At 38.5% G+C, this 15,370-nt stretch overlaps 1 protein-coding gene across 1 annotated transcript in view; it reads left to right on the forward strand.

The window, feature by feature from the left end:
• The window catches only part of UTRN (utrophin), a 463,318-nt gene that overhangs the window by 188,300 nt on the left and 259,648 nt on the right, over nt 1-15,370 (forward strand). Inside the window, 4 exon segments of the mRNA XM_070733661.1 lie at nt 2,491-2,608; nt 4,569-4,774; nt 9,847-10,001; nt 14,753-14,942. Coding sequence (XP_070589762.1) covers nt 2,491-2,608; nt 4,569-4,774; nt 9,847-10,001; nt 14,753-14,942 — 669 coding nt within the window.

The following is a 15,370-nucleotide window of genomic DNA, read 5'->3' on the forward strand; positions in this document are numbered from 1 at the left end:
GAACCATGACATGGTCAACTTGCTGGACCAATTAGAAACAGTTAGAAACAACTGGTCCCCCATGCAACTTGGTCCCAAGCCCATTTAAAGCTGACAAACAATTATTTGAATTGCACCCAGAAGCATACTGGAGTTCAATTCACTCAGTGGTGATGTTAGATGTTTCAAGTACCTGACACTATTATCTATGCCGCCGCATTCTGCACTAGCTGAAGTTCTGAATGCTTTTCAAGAGCACCCTCATGTAGAGCGCATTGCAGCAGTCCAAATGAGATGTCACAAGGTTAGGAATGATTGTGACTAAAGCCTCCTAATCCAAGGATGGGTACAATAAATCAAATATCTTGAAGCTTCTGGATATGGGTTCCACTTGCTGTTCTAAAAGGAGCTGGGGGAATTTGTGCATGGTTTGCATGGTTCAATTATTGCCTTATAATAAAATAGAATTACTTCATCTTGTTGTGTTTACTGTCTGAGTTAGTTGGGAGACATGACAGCAATCTTGCTAATTATTATTATTATTATTATTATTATTATTATTATTATTATTATTATTATTATTATGGTTCGTTGCACAGATGTTCAGACTGAATTTGGCATTTTTGTCCATCTATCCAGTTCTTCCCTGTGATAGGCTCTGGGGTAGGCAGATGTTGACGTTTAATGGTTTTAATATTATTAGTAGTCACTTAACTCCTCTAAAAAGGGAAATTAGAGACTGGAAAATTATTCCGACTACCAGTAATTGCAAAGGTCCCTTGAAGAGAGGGCATACCACTACCTCCTTTAGAACTGATGGGACATTCCCTCTTTCAACCACTGTCCAGATCTCATCATATATTCTCTTCCATGCAGATTTAGCCAATCAGGAGAGGCAACCACAGATATGGTTGACCAAGCAGCTATAAAAGCCTTCCTCAGGTTTAATTGAATCAAAATTTCCCAGATAAGCATGCAGGACTCTGCTTCTTTGGTGTAACTTTCAACCAAAATGTTACTGTTTATCTACATATAATTGCAGCACATCCATTCGACTTAAGATAATTAAATTCAATTGAAATAGGTTAATTGCCTTGCTCAAGAATTGTTAATCATTGAGATCCAGCTCTAGGCAAGCTGCGATTGAATTTCAGGAGAAATGAGAATATTTTATGCTGGCATTTACAGTTTGCCAACAGAAGTTAACGGGGAAATGGTTATAGAAATCTATGCTGACATTTTCTTTGCTACTGATATTAGCAACATATGGATGCAATTACTAACAAATAACTTGAGGATAGAGCTGGGCAGAACTTATCATGGACAGCAGTGGACAAATGAACTGCTCATGAGAATTTAATTTAATAGGAAAACTTTTCAGCTGCCCTTTTTAGATGAAGTATTTGATTTAATACTTCATGACCTTAAAATGGAGATGACCATCAAAAAATGACTACAGAGTAAAATCTGCAGAGACTCTTTTCCTTTCTATTTGGTTTAATAGCACAATAGTTATTTCCTTCTCAGCAATATGCCATGGAAAAAGTATGCATGTGTGAATATGTCTCTCTCTCTCTCTCTCTCTCTCTCTCTCTCTCTGTGTGTGTGTGTGTGTGTGTGTGTGTGTGTGTGAGGGAGGGAGGGAGGGAGGGAGGGAGAGAGCTCTAAGTAGCTACTGGTATATGTCTGTAATCTTCCAGGTCATAAATACTTTCTCCAAAGGTAAGGACTATTTTTCTTTGAAGAAAAATAACACAACTTTTCAATTATCATCCAAGAAACTTCATCAGTTGTGATGGGGGTGACAGGATGGAATGGAAGAATAGGTATTTGACAATTGAGACTGGGTAGTGGGAGGTGGAAAGATCCCCCACCACCCAGTTGGCGGGGGGGGGGATATCAGAGAGTTTTAATCAACAGGGATTTTATTAAAGCTGCTGCTGTAATAAAATCCCTGTTGATTAAAACACTCTGAATAAACAGTGTCTAAAATCTGGGATCAACATTGAGGACAAAATTCCTTGGAGCAGACAAACGCCAATAATGTATCTTGGAATAAAAAGAGATCACAGAAAATATGAAAGTTGGCAGCCTTTTATGAATCACCATGAATTTTATACAGCTTTATTTCCACTTGTTTCACTTTGCAAGAGCAAAATATCTAAATTTATTATGAAAATCTAACAGATGGATAAACCTCTATTTCAACTTTCTTAAATTGGTGGCTCCAGGTGTGGATTAGTATATAACTCCAAATTCCCAAATATCATGTCCTTATTGCCTGGGAATTCTGGGAATTGTAATCGCAACACATCAGATCATGATTTCTGACTGGTCTGTATTGTTTCTTTTGAATTGCAGATTATAATGCAGAACGTTTTAATGCAGATTATAATGTATATAATATTACACACTTCTCTGTTAATATTTGAAGAATTGTTTTGAATAACTTCATTTTTAAAAATTAAACTCCTATTACTAGTAGCACATCTTTATTCCGTTATTTTACAGATAACAGAAGGGGATTTGGAACATCGACATCCCCAATTGGATTCGGTTTTTACCTTGGCTCAAAATCTGAAAAACAAAACATCAAGTTCTGACTTAAGGACAGCAATCACAGAGAAATGTATGTGCTTTTTGTCACTAGACTGAACAGTAGAGAAAAGGGCACTAAAAATGATATAATAAATACATAATCGTTTATTGACAAAACAATGGATACAAAATGGAATGAACCAGGTGGAACTGGGAGTAATATAACATACAGAGATGAAGGCAGGGTTAATCCTGATGCCAATAAAGGAGAATATTTGTAGATCAGGGCTGGTCTGAAGGTTCTTGATGTTTTTTGAGCTTGCTTGTTTTCTTGCAGACATTTCAGTACCAAAATAGGTAACATCATCAGTGTCAGTCTCACTAGCACTGATGATGTTATCTAGTTTGGGTAATGAAACATCTTCAAGAAAACAAGAGAGTTCAGAGAGCATCAAGGACCCCTTAATCCTAGGCAAAATGAGAAATGAGAATTAAGGTTTACAGCAGGAGTCCCCACATTTGGTAACTTTTAAGTCTTGTGGACTTCACTTCCCAGAATTCCTCCTTTAATTATGCTGTCTGGGAATTCTGTGTATTGAAATCCACAAGTCTTAAAGTTGCCATATTTAGAATATAGCAAGGGATCTTGTTTAAGATGTTGCTTGACATTGGCTACTTCAGTGTTTCCCAACCTTGGCAACTTGAAGATATCTGGACTTCAACTCCCAGAATTCCCCAGGCAGCATTCGCTGGCTGGGGAATTCTGGGAGTTGAAGTCCAAATATCTTCAAGTTGCCAAGGTTGGGAAACACTGGGCTACTTATATTCACATCTTTGGATTTCATCAGTTTTAAAAACTAACAAACCGGAACTTGGAAATGTGAGTTTTAAAGAAATTATGAAATGATAATGTTTTGAATAGTGTCGGCAAGCCACAAGATTAAACAATGTTAGATGTAGTTTTTATGTACAATTTTTGTTTATAATTTGAAGTTAATAAAAATGAGGGAAAAGCAGATGGAATAAGAGATACTTTGCTAAGATAGTTTGAGATCAAAGATACTGGCACTAATTTAATCAATATAACATTGTCAACCAACATAATATTGTCAAATTAAGAAAGCCATATTGTATATTTCCGGTGTGTGTGTGTTATAGAAGTAAACTTGACACCCTCCCCAAAATTATGGGAATGTATAATAATAGATTTTGGGCCTATTTATTTATTTATTTATTTATTTATTTATTTATTTATTCATTCATTCATTCATTCATTCATTCATTCATTCATTCATTCATCGATTTTTATGCCGCCCTTCTCCTTAGACTCAGGGCGGCTTACAACATGTTAGCAATAGCACTTTTTTAACAGAGCCAGCCTACTGCCCCCACAATCCTGGTCCTCATTTTACCCACCTCGGAAGGATGGAAGGCTGAGTCAACCTTGAGCCGGTGATGAGATTTGAACCGCTGACCTTTAAATCTACAAGTCAGCTTCAGTGGCTGCAGTACAGCACTCTACCTGCTGCGCCACCTCGGCTTATTGCTGGTTTGAGTGATTTTTTTTAAAAAATGGTTAGCTTGAGTCTGTGATGGCGAACCTATGGCACATGTTCCCAAAGTGTTATGCAAAGCCATGTCGCCCGGCACATGCAGCCTTGCCTGTGTATCTTCCAGGTTTCTGGCATGCATGCATACATGATGATCAGCTGTCCTTTGCGTGTAAGACAGTGCTGAAAACCAGTATGCGCATGCGCACCAGCCAGCTGGTTGTCGGGTGTTCATGCATGGCAGAACACAGAAGTTTTCCGGAGCGTGATCCCTTCGCGCATGTGGCAGTGCTGAAAACCAGCCTGCACCTGTGCATCAGCCAGCTGATCATTGGGCATGCTAGGGCCCGGAAGTTTGACTTTTCCAGAGCGCGGCCCTGACGTTTCTGTATGTTGAAAAGGTTCGCCATTGCTGGTTTTAGTAAAAGGAAAAAAAATAGAATTGATGCAATATTTTTAGTGTATTTTCCCTTTACTACATTTATTTTCCATCTGTTTCAGTGGAGAAAGTTAAAAACCAGTGGGATGGTACCCAGCATGGAGTTGAAGTACGTCAGCATCAGCTGAAATGCATGCTTACTGACAGCGTGAAATGGGATGAGCAGAAGCAAGAAATGGAGAAGCTAATTGGGCAATATGAGACCCATCTCCATGCTCTCTTACAGTCTTCTAGAGAAAAGCTTAGCAAACAAATTTCAGAAAACAAAGTGAGTTCAAGTATGCTTTCTAATGCAGAACTGTGGTTCATAGATTGAGTTTAACAACTTACTCCTGCCATACGGTGAATTCCATTAAGAGGAATAATGTGATAAAGCTCCTTCAGATATACAGTGTTCCCTTGATTTTCGCAGGTTCGAACTTCGCGGAAAGTCTATACCACGTTTTTTCAAAAATATTAATTAAAAAATACTTTGCGGGTTTTTTTCCTATACCATGGTTTTTCCCACCCGATGACATCATATGTCATCGCCAAACTTTCGTCTGCCTTTAATAAATATTTTTTTAAATAAACTTTAATAAAGAAACATGGTGAGTAATAATATGAATGGTTGCTAAGGGAATGGGAAATTGCAATTTAGGGGTTTAGAGTGTTAAGGGAAGGCTTGTGATACTGTTCATAGCCAAAAATAGTGTATTTACTTCCGCATCTCTACTTCGCGGAAATTCAACTTTCGTGGGCGGTCTCGGAACGCATCCCCCGTGAAAAGCGAGGGAACACTGTACCTCCAAATTGTAGTTTTACGAAAAAGTGCAGGCATCAGGATTTCTATGCTTCATGTCTTGAGCTTTTCTTAGATACCATCCAGACTGTCTTCCATTTTTTGTTTTTTGTTTAAAAAGCAGCCAAAACTTGGGGAACTGCCAAGTTAGAGCTGGGGAGGGCATGGGAGGGAGTGATTATGATGTTCATGACCTTCTGCTGATTAAATTAAGGAATGGCTCATGTGTCTTCTAATTAGATTAAAATGAATTTTCCACAAATATATTACTGCTTGCCAGTGCTTACCTGACAATAAATCTCATCCATCCCTGATATAAATCTATTCTTTTCTCAGTTCAGAATCTTGATGGGAAGAACAGACAAATTTTTAACCATCCTTTTGCCAGCTTAGGTAGTTTGGAGATTGCTTTTTATTGTTTAAGATGAAAAGATTCCTTTCTGGTTAATCCAGAGACATTAAATTTTTATCTAAAAACCTATTCTTATATTTGAATGGAGGCATGCGTTGCCTATTCTTGTGCTCCCTTTGTTGCAAAATGTCATTGATTTAGTCCAAGATAATGACTCAGGGTTTACCTGCAGTCTTAAACATTTTTTTACTCCAAGCTCTTACTGCCTCTCCTCTGCTGCCTGTCCCATCTTTGTAGAGTTAGAGAATCTTCTGTTTCTTTGCTAGCCTAGAGATTTAATTTGTCTGGAGGTTGATTTATTTTTGATAAAGCACCTATTGTCTTGCATAGCGCCCTTAATCTAGTTACAAAATTAAACCATTTTCTATTTCTTTAGAAAGTCAGCTATATGTACTGGTCTCAAACAGAAGCATCATTTTTTCTGAAAATGTTTGACAGCCTTTATCCTCTCATAAAAAAAGAAATAAAAAGCCATTTGTTATATTTCAAATCCTTTCAGTAATCTATTAGTGCTGCTAGATTTCTGAAACAATATAAGAGGTTAGTTTGTTAATAAATGAATGCACATAGAATATTTCATATATTTTATTTATGAGAGTCTAAATAAGAAATAAAGTTATGATTTCAAAAGTAGCAAAATAAGCTTTCTTTGTAAGTTAACCATACATGGGAAGCAGTGCTCTAAGCAGTGCTCTGTTACTTTAAGACTGGGAAGAAAATATTTGAAAAATATCAGCTATTCATACTTATAAAATAAAGAAAAGCCTCAAGAAAAGCATTTAAAGATTATACAAACTCCTTTATAGTTCTCCTGGCTTTCTTCAGTTGTAAGCCACTTGAGCAGCACCTTTCTAAGTCAGAATGTTTTTTTTCTCCCCTGCTAAAGTTGTAAAATGTGATTTTAGTGATGCTAGCAGATGCTTTGAAAAAAGATTCAAAAATTAAATTCCAGGTCTCTGTAGAATGTGCATTCTGTAGAGGGGTTTTGTTTTAGATCAGTCATCTCTGAATTTTTTTTGATCATGTACCTTTATCAATATTTTTTCCTTTGGGCATTTACCCTTATTGTATGCATGCATCTACACACACACACACACACACACACACTCAGTCACTACTCAGTCACCCACTCACTCAACGTCATAGTGTGGAAAAGCTGCACTTAGAGAAACTCCAGAAAAGCATTTATTGGAATCGGTCATGGGTATAAAACTCAAGCCCCGCGGGCCGCTTCCAGCCCACAGGGTGTTTAGATCTGGACTGCAGGGCTGTCCTGAAAACAAGAAAGGCCTGGCCTGTAGTGCCTCTCCCAGCAAAAACAGTTATTTTTTTATTTTTATTTTTACCAACTTCACATAAACATCTATAGATATACATAAATCATATCAAATCATATATAATTATACATTACTATCCAATATATCATAAGCAATCATCTAATTTTACACCTTTTGTAGTTTCGGTGCCCATCTGTTTTCCCCTCAATATTTCATACTATGCCCCTCCCTCTATCTCCCTCTCTTCCTTCTACCTCCTTTTTCCTTCTCTCCCTCTTTCTTACTTCCCTCCACTCCTCTCCCCTTCTATTCTACTTCCTCTTGTTCCTTTCCTGAGTATTTCTAATTATAATCTATTTTATGATAAACATACAAGCCACTCCGAGTTTACGGAGAAGGGTGGCATAAAAATCAAATAAATAAATAAATAAATAAACAAACAAACAAACAAACAACTCAAATCCCTAACTTCATTCCATCATCGATGCTATTCTTAAACTTGTATTTTTTCCTTTATCCACCCACCCACCCACCCACCCATCCATCCATCTGCATAAATGTGTGTGGGTGTATATGTATATATATAATATTCTTGTAGATATATTTACTATTATTCTAAGGCTGCCTCCTTGCCACCTCTTTTTGTTGCCTGAATCTACCACCTTTAATTTTCAATTTTCTCCAAATTAATCACCATTGCTTATCTTCCATATATATTCATTGTCCCTTGTACCTCCTTCCATATTTATGCTTCAAATCTATCCTGTTTACATTTTTAATTTTTGACTTTACTCCTCCCTTTCCTCAATGTATATCTTTACCCGTTTTACTTCTATCATTTCTAAATGCCCTAAATTTCTAATCTCTTTTACCTTTTCAGAAGTCCATTTCACCTTTATTACTCAGTTACTTATTTTAACTCATCCTCAATATTTAAACATAATCAGATCTTACCATTGTTGTGAGTGATCCTTGTCAACTTCAGGAAATGCCTGGTTCTGAGGAAGATGAGCCAGATTCATTAGGTTATCCTGGGTTAGGGAGGTTGTCAGAGGAAAGGGAAGCCGAGAATGAAGTTGATAGCGAGTTAGCCCAAGGGAGCTGATGTTACAATGGGAAGTTGGTCTTTGTCGGATAGTGAAGGGGATTTATCAGCAGAGGAATGTACTGATTCGAGATATAGGAGAATAGCAAAAAGAAGGGAAGAAATCCAAGGTAAAAAGTATTAATCCACATTAGTAGCTCTGTGGATTGTAAAATGTTATTTCCAGGTTACAGCAGGAAGTGAAGGCATGGTTTGACAACTTTGATCAAAGAGAAAGGCGGAGATTTTGTGGCGTTCCTGAAACAAAAGAGTAAAAACCCCATGTTCTGCTTTTCAAATTGAGTTGGAAGCTGCACTGCTGAATTTATTTTGAAGCCGGTAAGGTAATGAACCTAAAGCTGTGATTTATAGTCCTGTTATCTCCGGGTCAGCAGAGGATGGAATGTTGGAATGCTTCCCAGAAAAGTTAGAGTTTTTTTCAAGCCGATAGAATTTGCTTCAGTCTTGCTGTTTGCCTTTTACCTTGATAAAGTTTCATGTATTTAAGCTGGTGTTAACATAAATAAAAGAGACTATTGTTCTTTAACCCTCCAGAAATATTGATCACTCACAGTCTCTCCTGTTCTGTCAATCCAAAATTGCTTAAGTTGTTCTCGCGGCTTCCATGAAAAAGTCAGGAACGTCGCGCTTCCGGATCGGTAAAAAGGCCGATCACTTTGAATGTCAGCTAAGGGGATTTCCCTGCTGTCTGAGGGGCCCACCAGCCACCCCCCAGATGTGCTGAAGATTCCTCTGTTGGATCTTGAGCTCTACTGGTCTGCAATTGCCCGTAAGGCGGCCAAAAGCCGAAACTATCTCGGAGCAACCGAGAAACACCTGGCACCAGTGCAACGTCACAACTGAAAGTCAAAACAAAAAAAACAATAAAACCCCTGGACTGGACGGTATCCCAGCTGAATTTTACAAACATCATCAGGAGTTATTGGAACCTATAATGCTTGACATCTACAATGAAGCTCTCCTCCAAAGTAAACTCCCTGACTCCTGGTCAGAAGCTTACATAACCCTTATCCCAAAAGAAAATAAAGACAGAAAATACCTCGAAAATTACAGACCCATTTCACTACTCAACACTGACTATAAAATCTCCACCTCAATCATTGCAGAACGGCTAATTTCTTTTTAAATACTATAATCCAATCCAAAATGGATTCTTATCCGCAAGAAATATTGGCACGAACACAAGAATTATACTCAACACCCTCGAATATTACGATAAAAACAGTGACAAAACGGTGGCCTTATTATTCATTGACTTACGGAAAGCCTTTGATAGTCTACACTGGCAATATTTTACAACCCAAACAGCACACATGAACTTTGGAGACAACTTTGTTAACTTAATTAAAGCAATTTACTCCCACCAATTTGTCAAAATACTTTTTAACAATGACAGCACCGAGAAAATAACAATAACCAAAGGTGTCCGCCAGGGATGTCCCCTAGCCCCTTTAATTTTCATCCCTGCTATTGAAACATTATTGAATAACATAAGAAATAACACACAAATTCAAGGAGTGAAAATAAAAAAGGAGCACTTGTACTTGTACCACTTGTTGCAACAGTTTGCATTGCTTAATAGAAAGGGTGATATAGATATTGTTCTTTGGTTACAAAAAGTTGGAAAGCATTCAGTGCCATGGATTAATCCACTAGGAATTTAATCCCTAGCCCCCCGTTGCTGTTTAATCAACTTCATAAACTTTTAATAAAAAGCATCAACTAATTGATTAGAGATTTTAACTACTATGTATTTACTTTTTAGATACTAATGCAAGACCTAGATAAAGGAGATGCCAGGATGATTTCATTTAATGAACTATCAAGTAAGCTTCTTCAAGATTACAGTGGTGATGATACAAGAAATGTGAAGGAAATTATGAATCACTTGAATACCTCATGGATTAACCTGAAACATAGGTATGTAAGTCTGAATTATACATAGGTGCACTCACCTACACATTTGTAAAATGTAAAGAGTAAAAATTATATTACTGGGCAGCAATATATGATTTAAATTGGGGACTGTTTTCTTTCTTATCATGGTATGTGTGATTAAATCAAGAAGCCTCACATTTATTATAACTGTAACAATAAAGGGAGCTGATTGGTCTTCTGATTCTCCCCCGTAGTCTTTGACTTACGATCACAATTGAGCCCAAAGTTTCGGGACACATTTGTTAAGTTAATTTTGCCCCATTTTATGACCTGTCTTGCTTTAGTAATTAAGTGAAACACTGCTGGTAATAAGTTAGTAAAATGGTTGTTAAGTGAATCTGACTTCCCAGATTTGCCAAGCAAGTGAATCTTGCTTAGCAAAAGATCACTAAAGATCACGTGATCTTGGGATACAGCAATGCTCATAAATATGAACCAGTTGCCAAGCATCTGAATTTTGATCGCATGATCATGGAGATACTGGAAAGGTCATAACCGAAAAACGGTCATAAGTCACTTTTTTTCAGTGCAGTTGTAACTTTGGGTGGTCACTAAACAAACTGTTGTAAGTCGAGGACTACGTGTAATTCTTAGACTCCCAATATTAGTTTACACAATCTTCTTCTGAAGAGGCATATATGTGTTACATTTAAAACTGTATCACTGAGCACCTGGAGATTGTACAGCTGGCTCATATAATTTAAACTTTGGTTTAATATAAACAACATAAGCATAGCAAAGAATGGAAAGTAACTGTCCTGCTGAAATTAATTCTCTGGCCAGTTAATTCCTCAATGACTCGCAAAAGCTCCTATCTATCTATCTTTTGGATAAGTAGACTACTCTTAGAATATATGATCTAGATCAGTGTTTCCCAACCTTGGCAACGTGAAGATATTTGGACTTCAACTCCCAGAATTCCACAGCCAGCATTCGAATGCTGGCTGTGGAATTCTGGGAGTTGAAGTCCAAATATCTTCACATTGCCAAGGTTGGGAAACACTGATCTAGATCAGTGATGGTAAACCTATTTTGGTCTGCTTGATGGTAAACCTATTTTGGTCTGCTTGCCAAAATTGAATGTGTATGCCCAGATGTGTCTACACCCATTACGTTCCCCCCACATGTCACCCCCACGCTGCTCCCCGGCACACACAAACAATCCCCCGCCCCCGTGCATGTGAAAAGCCCCACTGAAGCCTGAGATGGTGAAAAAACGTCCAAATGGGCAAACCAGAAGTTTGGAAAAACGGACTCCTATTTTGCCTCTTGTGCAGTTTTTCACACTACAGAAGCTTCAGGGAAGCTGTGTGAAGCCCCAGAGTAAAAAAAAATAGCACAATGGGCAAACTGGAAGTCAATTTTTCTGAACTTCTGGTTTTCCCGTTGGGCCGTTTTTTGCACTCCAGGACTTCAGAGAAGGCTTCCCTGAAGTCTCCGCAGGGTGAAACGGCTTTCTCTAAGGCAATGTAATGAGCCGGGGTGGCGCAGCAGGTAGAGTGCTGTACTGCAGGCCACTGAAGCTGACTGTAGATCTGAAGATCAGCGGTTCAAATCTCATCACCAGCTCAAGGTTGACTCAGCCTTCCATCCTTCCAAGGGGGGTAAAATGAGGACCCAGATTGTGGGGGCAATATGCTGGCTTTGTTAAAAACTGCTATTGCTAACATGTTGTAAGCCGCTCTGAGTCTAAAGAGAAGGGCGGCATAAAAATCGAATGAATGAATGAATGAATGAATGAATGAATGAATGAATGAATGAATGAATGATCAGATGGCCAGTGATTGCATGTGGGCTGTAGCTGACATATGGCAACACTGTGCATGCCCTCCGATATGGCTCTACATGCTACCTGTGGCATGCGTGTCATAGGTTTGTCATCACTGTCCTAGATCCATACATCCAAACTATGTTCAGCAGCTAAGGAAAAGCGAAGGAATATCCAGTGCTTTAAAACGAGAGGAGGAGTTAAGTACCATATATTAGAAATTTAAGACAAGACAAGCTTGCCAAACAGATGAGAGAAGCTGACCAAATATAATTTTGTGACTTAAGAGTTTTTACTGTGACTCAGAAATAGATGTAGCAGATTCTGTTTCCAAAACATCATTTAAAAGATGATAGTCTCCCGAATCGATATTTAATAGACAGATAGAGGATTTGTGTTTCTTCAGCCCCCCTCCCCCCGCAGTCAGTGAAAAGACTGTCACTTCCACTTCCTGATCTAAAGCAATAATGATTTGGTGGTCCTAATTTTACTTAAATTGAAGGAGGTTCTGCTGAGGGGGATCTTTTCATTGGTGGTATGTCAGTTGTGAAATAGCTTCTGCAGTTGATATCCCTAGCACAGTGTTTCCCAACCTTGGCAACTTGAAGATATCTGGACTTCAATTCCCAGAATTCCCCAGCCAGCATTTGCTGGCTGGGGAATTCTGGGAGTTGAAGTCCAAATATCTTCAAGTTGCCAAGGTTGAGAAACACTGCCCTAGCATATATTGTATTCTTTTCAGTATCAAGTGAAAACAATATTCTTTCAGGTAATTTAGCCTTTCATATGTTAAAAATGCTTAATGTTTTTACATCTTTTCACTGCTACAGAACGTTACTTAGGTTTTATTACAACCTTTCAAAAAAACCAACAACAACTTTATGGAGCATTCTTATTTTGGGTTTTAAGTTACATAAATAATTTTTCAATATCCGGAGAGAGAGAATAATAATAAATAAATAAAGCAGTTCAGTAAAGCAGAAAATATAGGTCGCAAAAGGGGATCACATGACACGGCAACCGTCATAAATATGAGTCAATTGCCAAGTGTCAGAATTTTGATTATGTGACTATAGGGAGGCTTTAACAGTTGTAAGTCTAAAAAACTGTCCTAAGTCACTTTTTTTGTAGTGCTGTTGTAACTTTGAATGGTCAATAAACAAACTCGAGAGCTATCTGTACAGTAAAGAAACAGGGCACTTAATATTCTGGGGGGCCCTAGAGCCAGCCGCACAATCCAAACTTCATGGCCTTATGAAAGGCCAGCAAAATTAGTGTCATCCTTATCTCTGAAGAGTTAGGATTAGGGCCTGGCAACATTCCTTGGCTGAAGGGACCCATCACATGCTGGATTGAATTGGACAGATAGAAATGACAGGGAGAATACATCCCTTAGAATAGATAACAGACTATCTTTGGGACCGCCTTCACTGCATAGGTCCCAGTAACTGATAAGGGCTCATAGGATTAGCCTTCTCCTGGTCCCATTGGCTAAGCTGTGTCGGTTAGTGGGGCCATGGGGAAGGGTCTTCTCTGTGGTGGCACCAGCTTTCTGGAATCAGCTGCCTCTGGAGATCCATTCTGCCCCCACCCTACTAGCCGTCTTGAAAGCCTTAAAGACCTGGCTCTGCCAACAGGCCTGGGGACATGGAGCAAATGACATCTCTTAGATCCAGCCCCAAAAGATATGTATGTTTTTTAAAAGGGTTTTAACTGTTATTAAATTGTTTTTAGATGTCTTTTTTTTTTCTGTTGTAAGCCACCAGGAGTCTTTCAGAGTTGGGCGGCCTATAAATGAGGTTAAATAAATATAAATAAATATATTTATAAATAATAATAATAATTTAATAATAATAATTTATTAGATTTGTATGCCGCCCCTCTCCGAAGACTCGGGGCGGCTCACAACAATGATAAAAACAATATTATAGTGGCACAAATCTAATATTAAAAGAAATAACTAAAACCCTATCATATTAAAACCAGACAACACATACATACCAAACATAAATTATAAGGAGCCTGGGGGAAAGATGTCTCAAATCCCTCATGCCTGGCGGTATAGGTGGGTCTTGAGTAGTTTATGAAAGACAAGGAGGGTGGGAGCAGTTCTAATCTCCGGGGGGAGTTGATTCCAGAGGGCCCGGGCTGCCAGAGAGAAGGCTCTTCCCCTTGGTCCCGCCAGACAACATTGTTTAGTCGACGGGACCTGGAGAAGGCCAACTCTGTGGGATCTTTCGGTCACTGGGATTCATGCGGTAGCAGGCGATTCCGGAGGTACTCTGGTCCAATGCCATGTAGGGCTTTAAAGGTCATAACCAACACTTTGAATTGTGACCAGAAACTGATCGGCAGCCAATAATCTGACCCAAGCTATAAAGTCTTTAAAGGTACTAACTAGCATCTTGAATTGCACCCAGAAACACACTGGCAGCCAAGGCAGCTCATGAAGCAGTAGTTTTTTACATGTTAACATTCTTTAAGCTCCATTGACAGATTTTAAATGATGTATCTTTTGTGTGCAAAAGAAACAAACAAACAAATTGCAGCAGCTCAATGAGTTATAAAATAAAAAAGTTAAGTGCCACTTTTTATCAACTTTGTGATTTGAATGTGTACGCCAGTTCCAAGAGTTGTTTGCATTCATTGCATGGGAAGCTTTTTCATTCCCCATTCGCAACCTCCGACAGGTGTGTGCAATTTTTTTCCTCATACTGGCAGTTTCATACCTTGTTCACAGCAAGAAGAGGAATCGTGTAATTTTCATATGTTCTCATATTATTGTTTTAGTATAAAATATAGCACAACTATGACATAAGTTTTAATACTAAAGGAGTATAGCATTAGTTCCTAAAGCTGTACGCAGTATATAACAAATGCCTGCCAAATGTGCTGAGTCACACAAAGCGTGATTTCTTCTCACTTTCCTGTACTCACTGATTTTTTTCCCCCTTCCCTCCTGTAGAACTTGCAATAGGCAGAATTGTTTGGAGGCTGACCTGAAGACGGTACATGCCTTGCTCAGAGACCTTGAAAAGTTCCTCAAGTGGATACAAGAAGCAGAAGCAACAGTTAATGTCCTGGCAGACGCATTGCAACGGGAACCCGCGACTTCGGCCAGTGGTCCTGGAAGGCAACTAAAGAAGCAGATTGAGGTAAGAGCATCACTCATTTTACATGTGAGAATATTTTCTATGTTTTTTTAAACTTAAAATGGTAAAACTCACTTTCGGCTGCTAAATAATCTTACCCAAGGATAGCTATAAGATGAATGCAGGAGATAAAACTTGTCAGCACAAGATAAATATTTAGAGGATGGCCATTAAATGTCTGCTGAGAGAGAAGCAAGTGAGGTGTTGAAATTGAGTATCTGTCTCCCGAAAATGAACAGAGAGCAAATGTTTTATTATTGGATTGATAACACTGCTTATAGTTGCTTGAAAGAAGCACCCACCAATCTTTTTGTCTATTGGAGAAAGGGTTTACATGCGTGATTAGCCATGCAACAAATCCAAGTGTTGGTGCCTTGCATACTGGAATAATCATAAATTGAGATCTCCTTGAATGGCAACTTCTTAAGCAA

This window comes from Erythrolamprus reginae, chromosome 1, assembly GCF_031021105.1.
Source record: "Erythrolamprus reginae isolate rEryReg1 chromosome 1, rEryReg1.hap1, whole genome shotgun sequence".
NCBI classification, from domain to species: domain Eukaryota; kingdom Metazoa; phylum Chordata; class Lepidosauria; order Squamata; family Dipsadidae; genus Erythrolamprus; species Erythrolamprus reginae.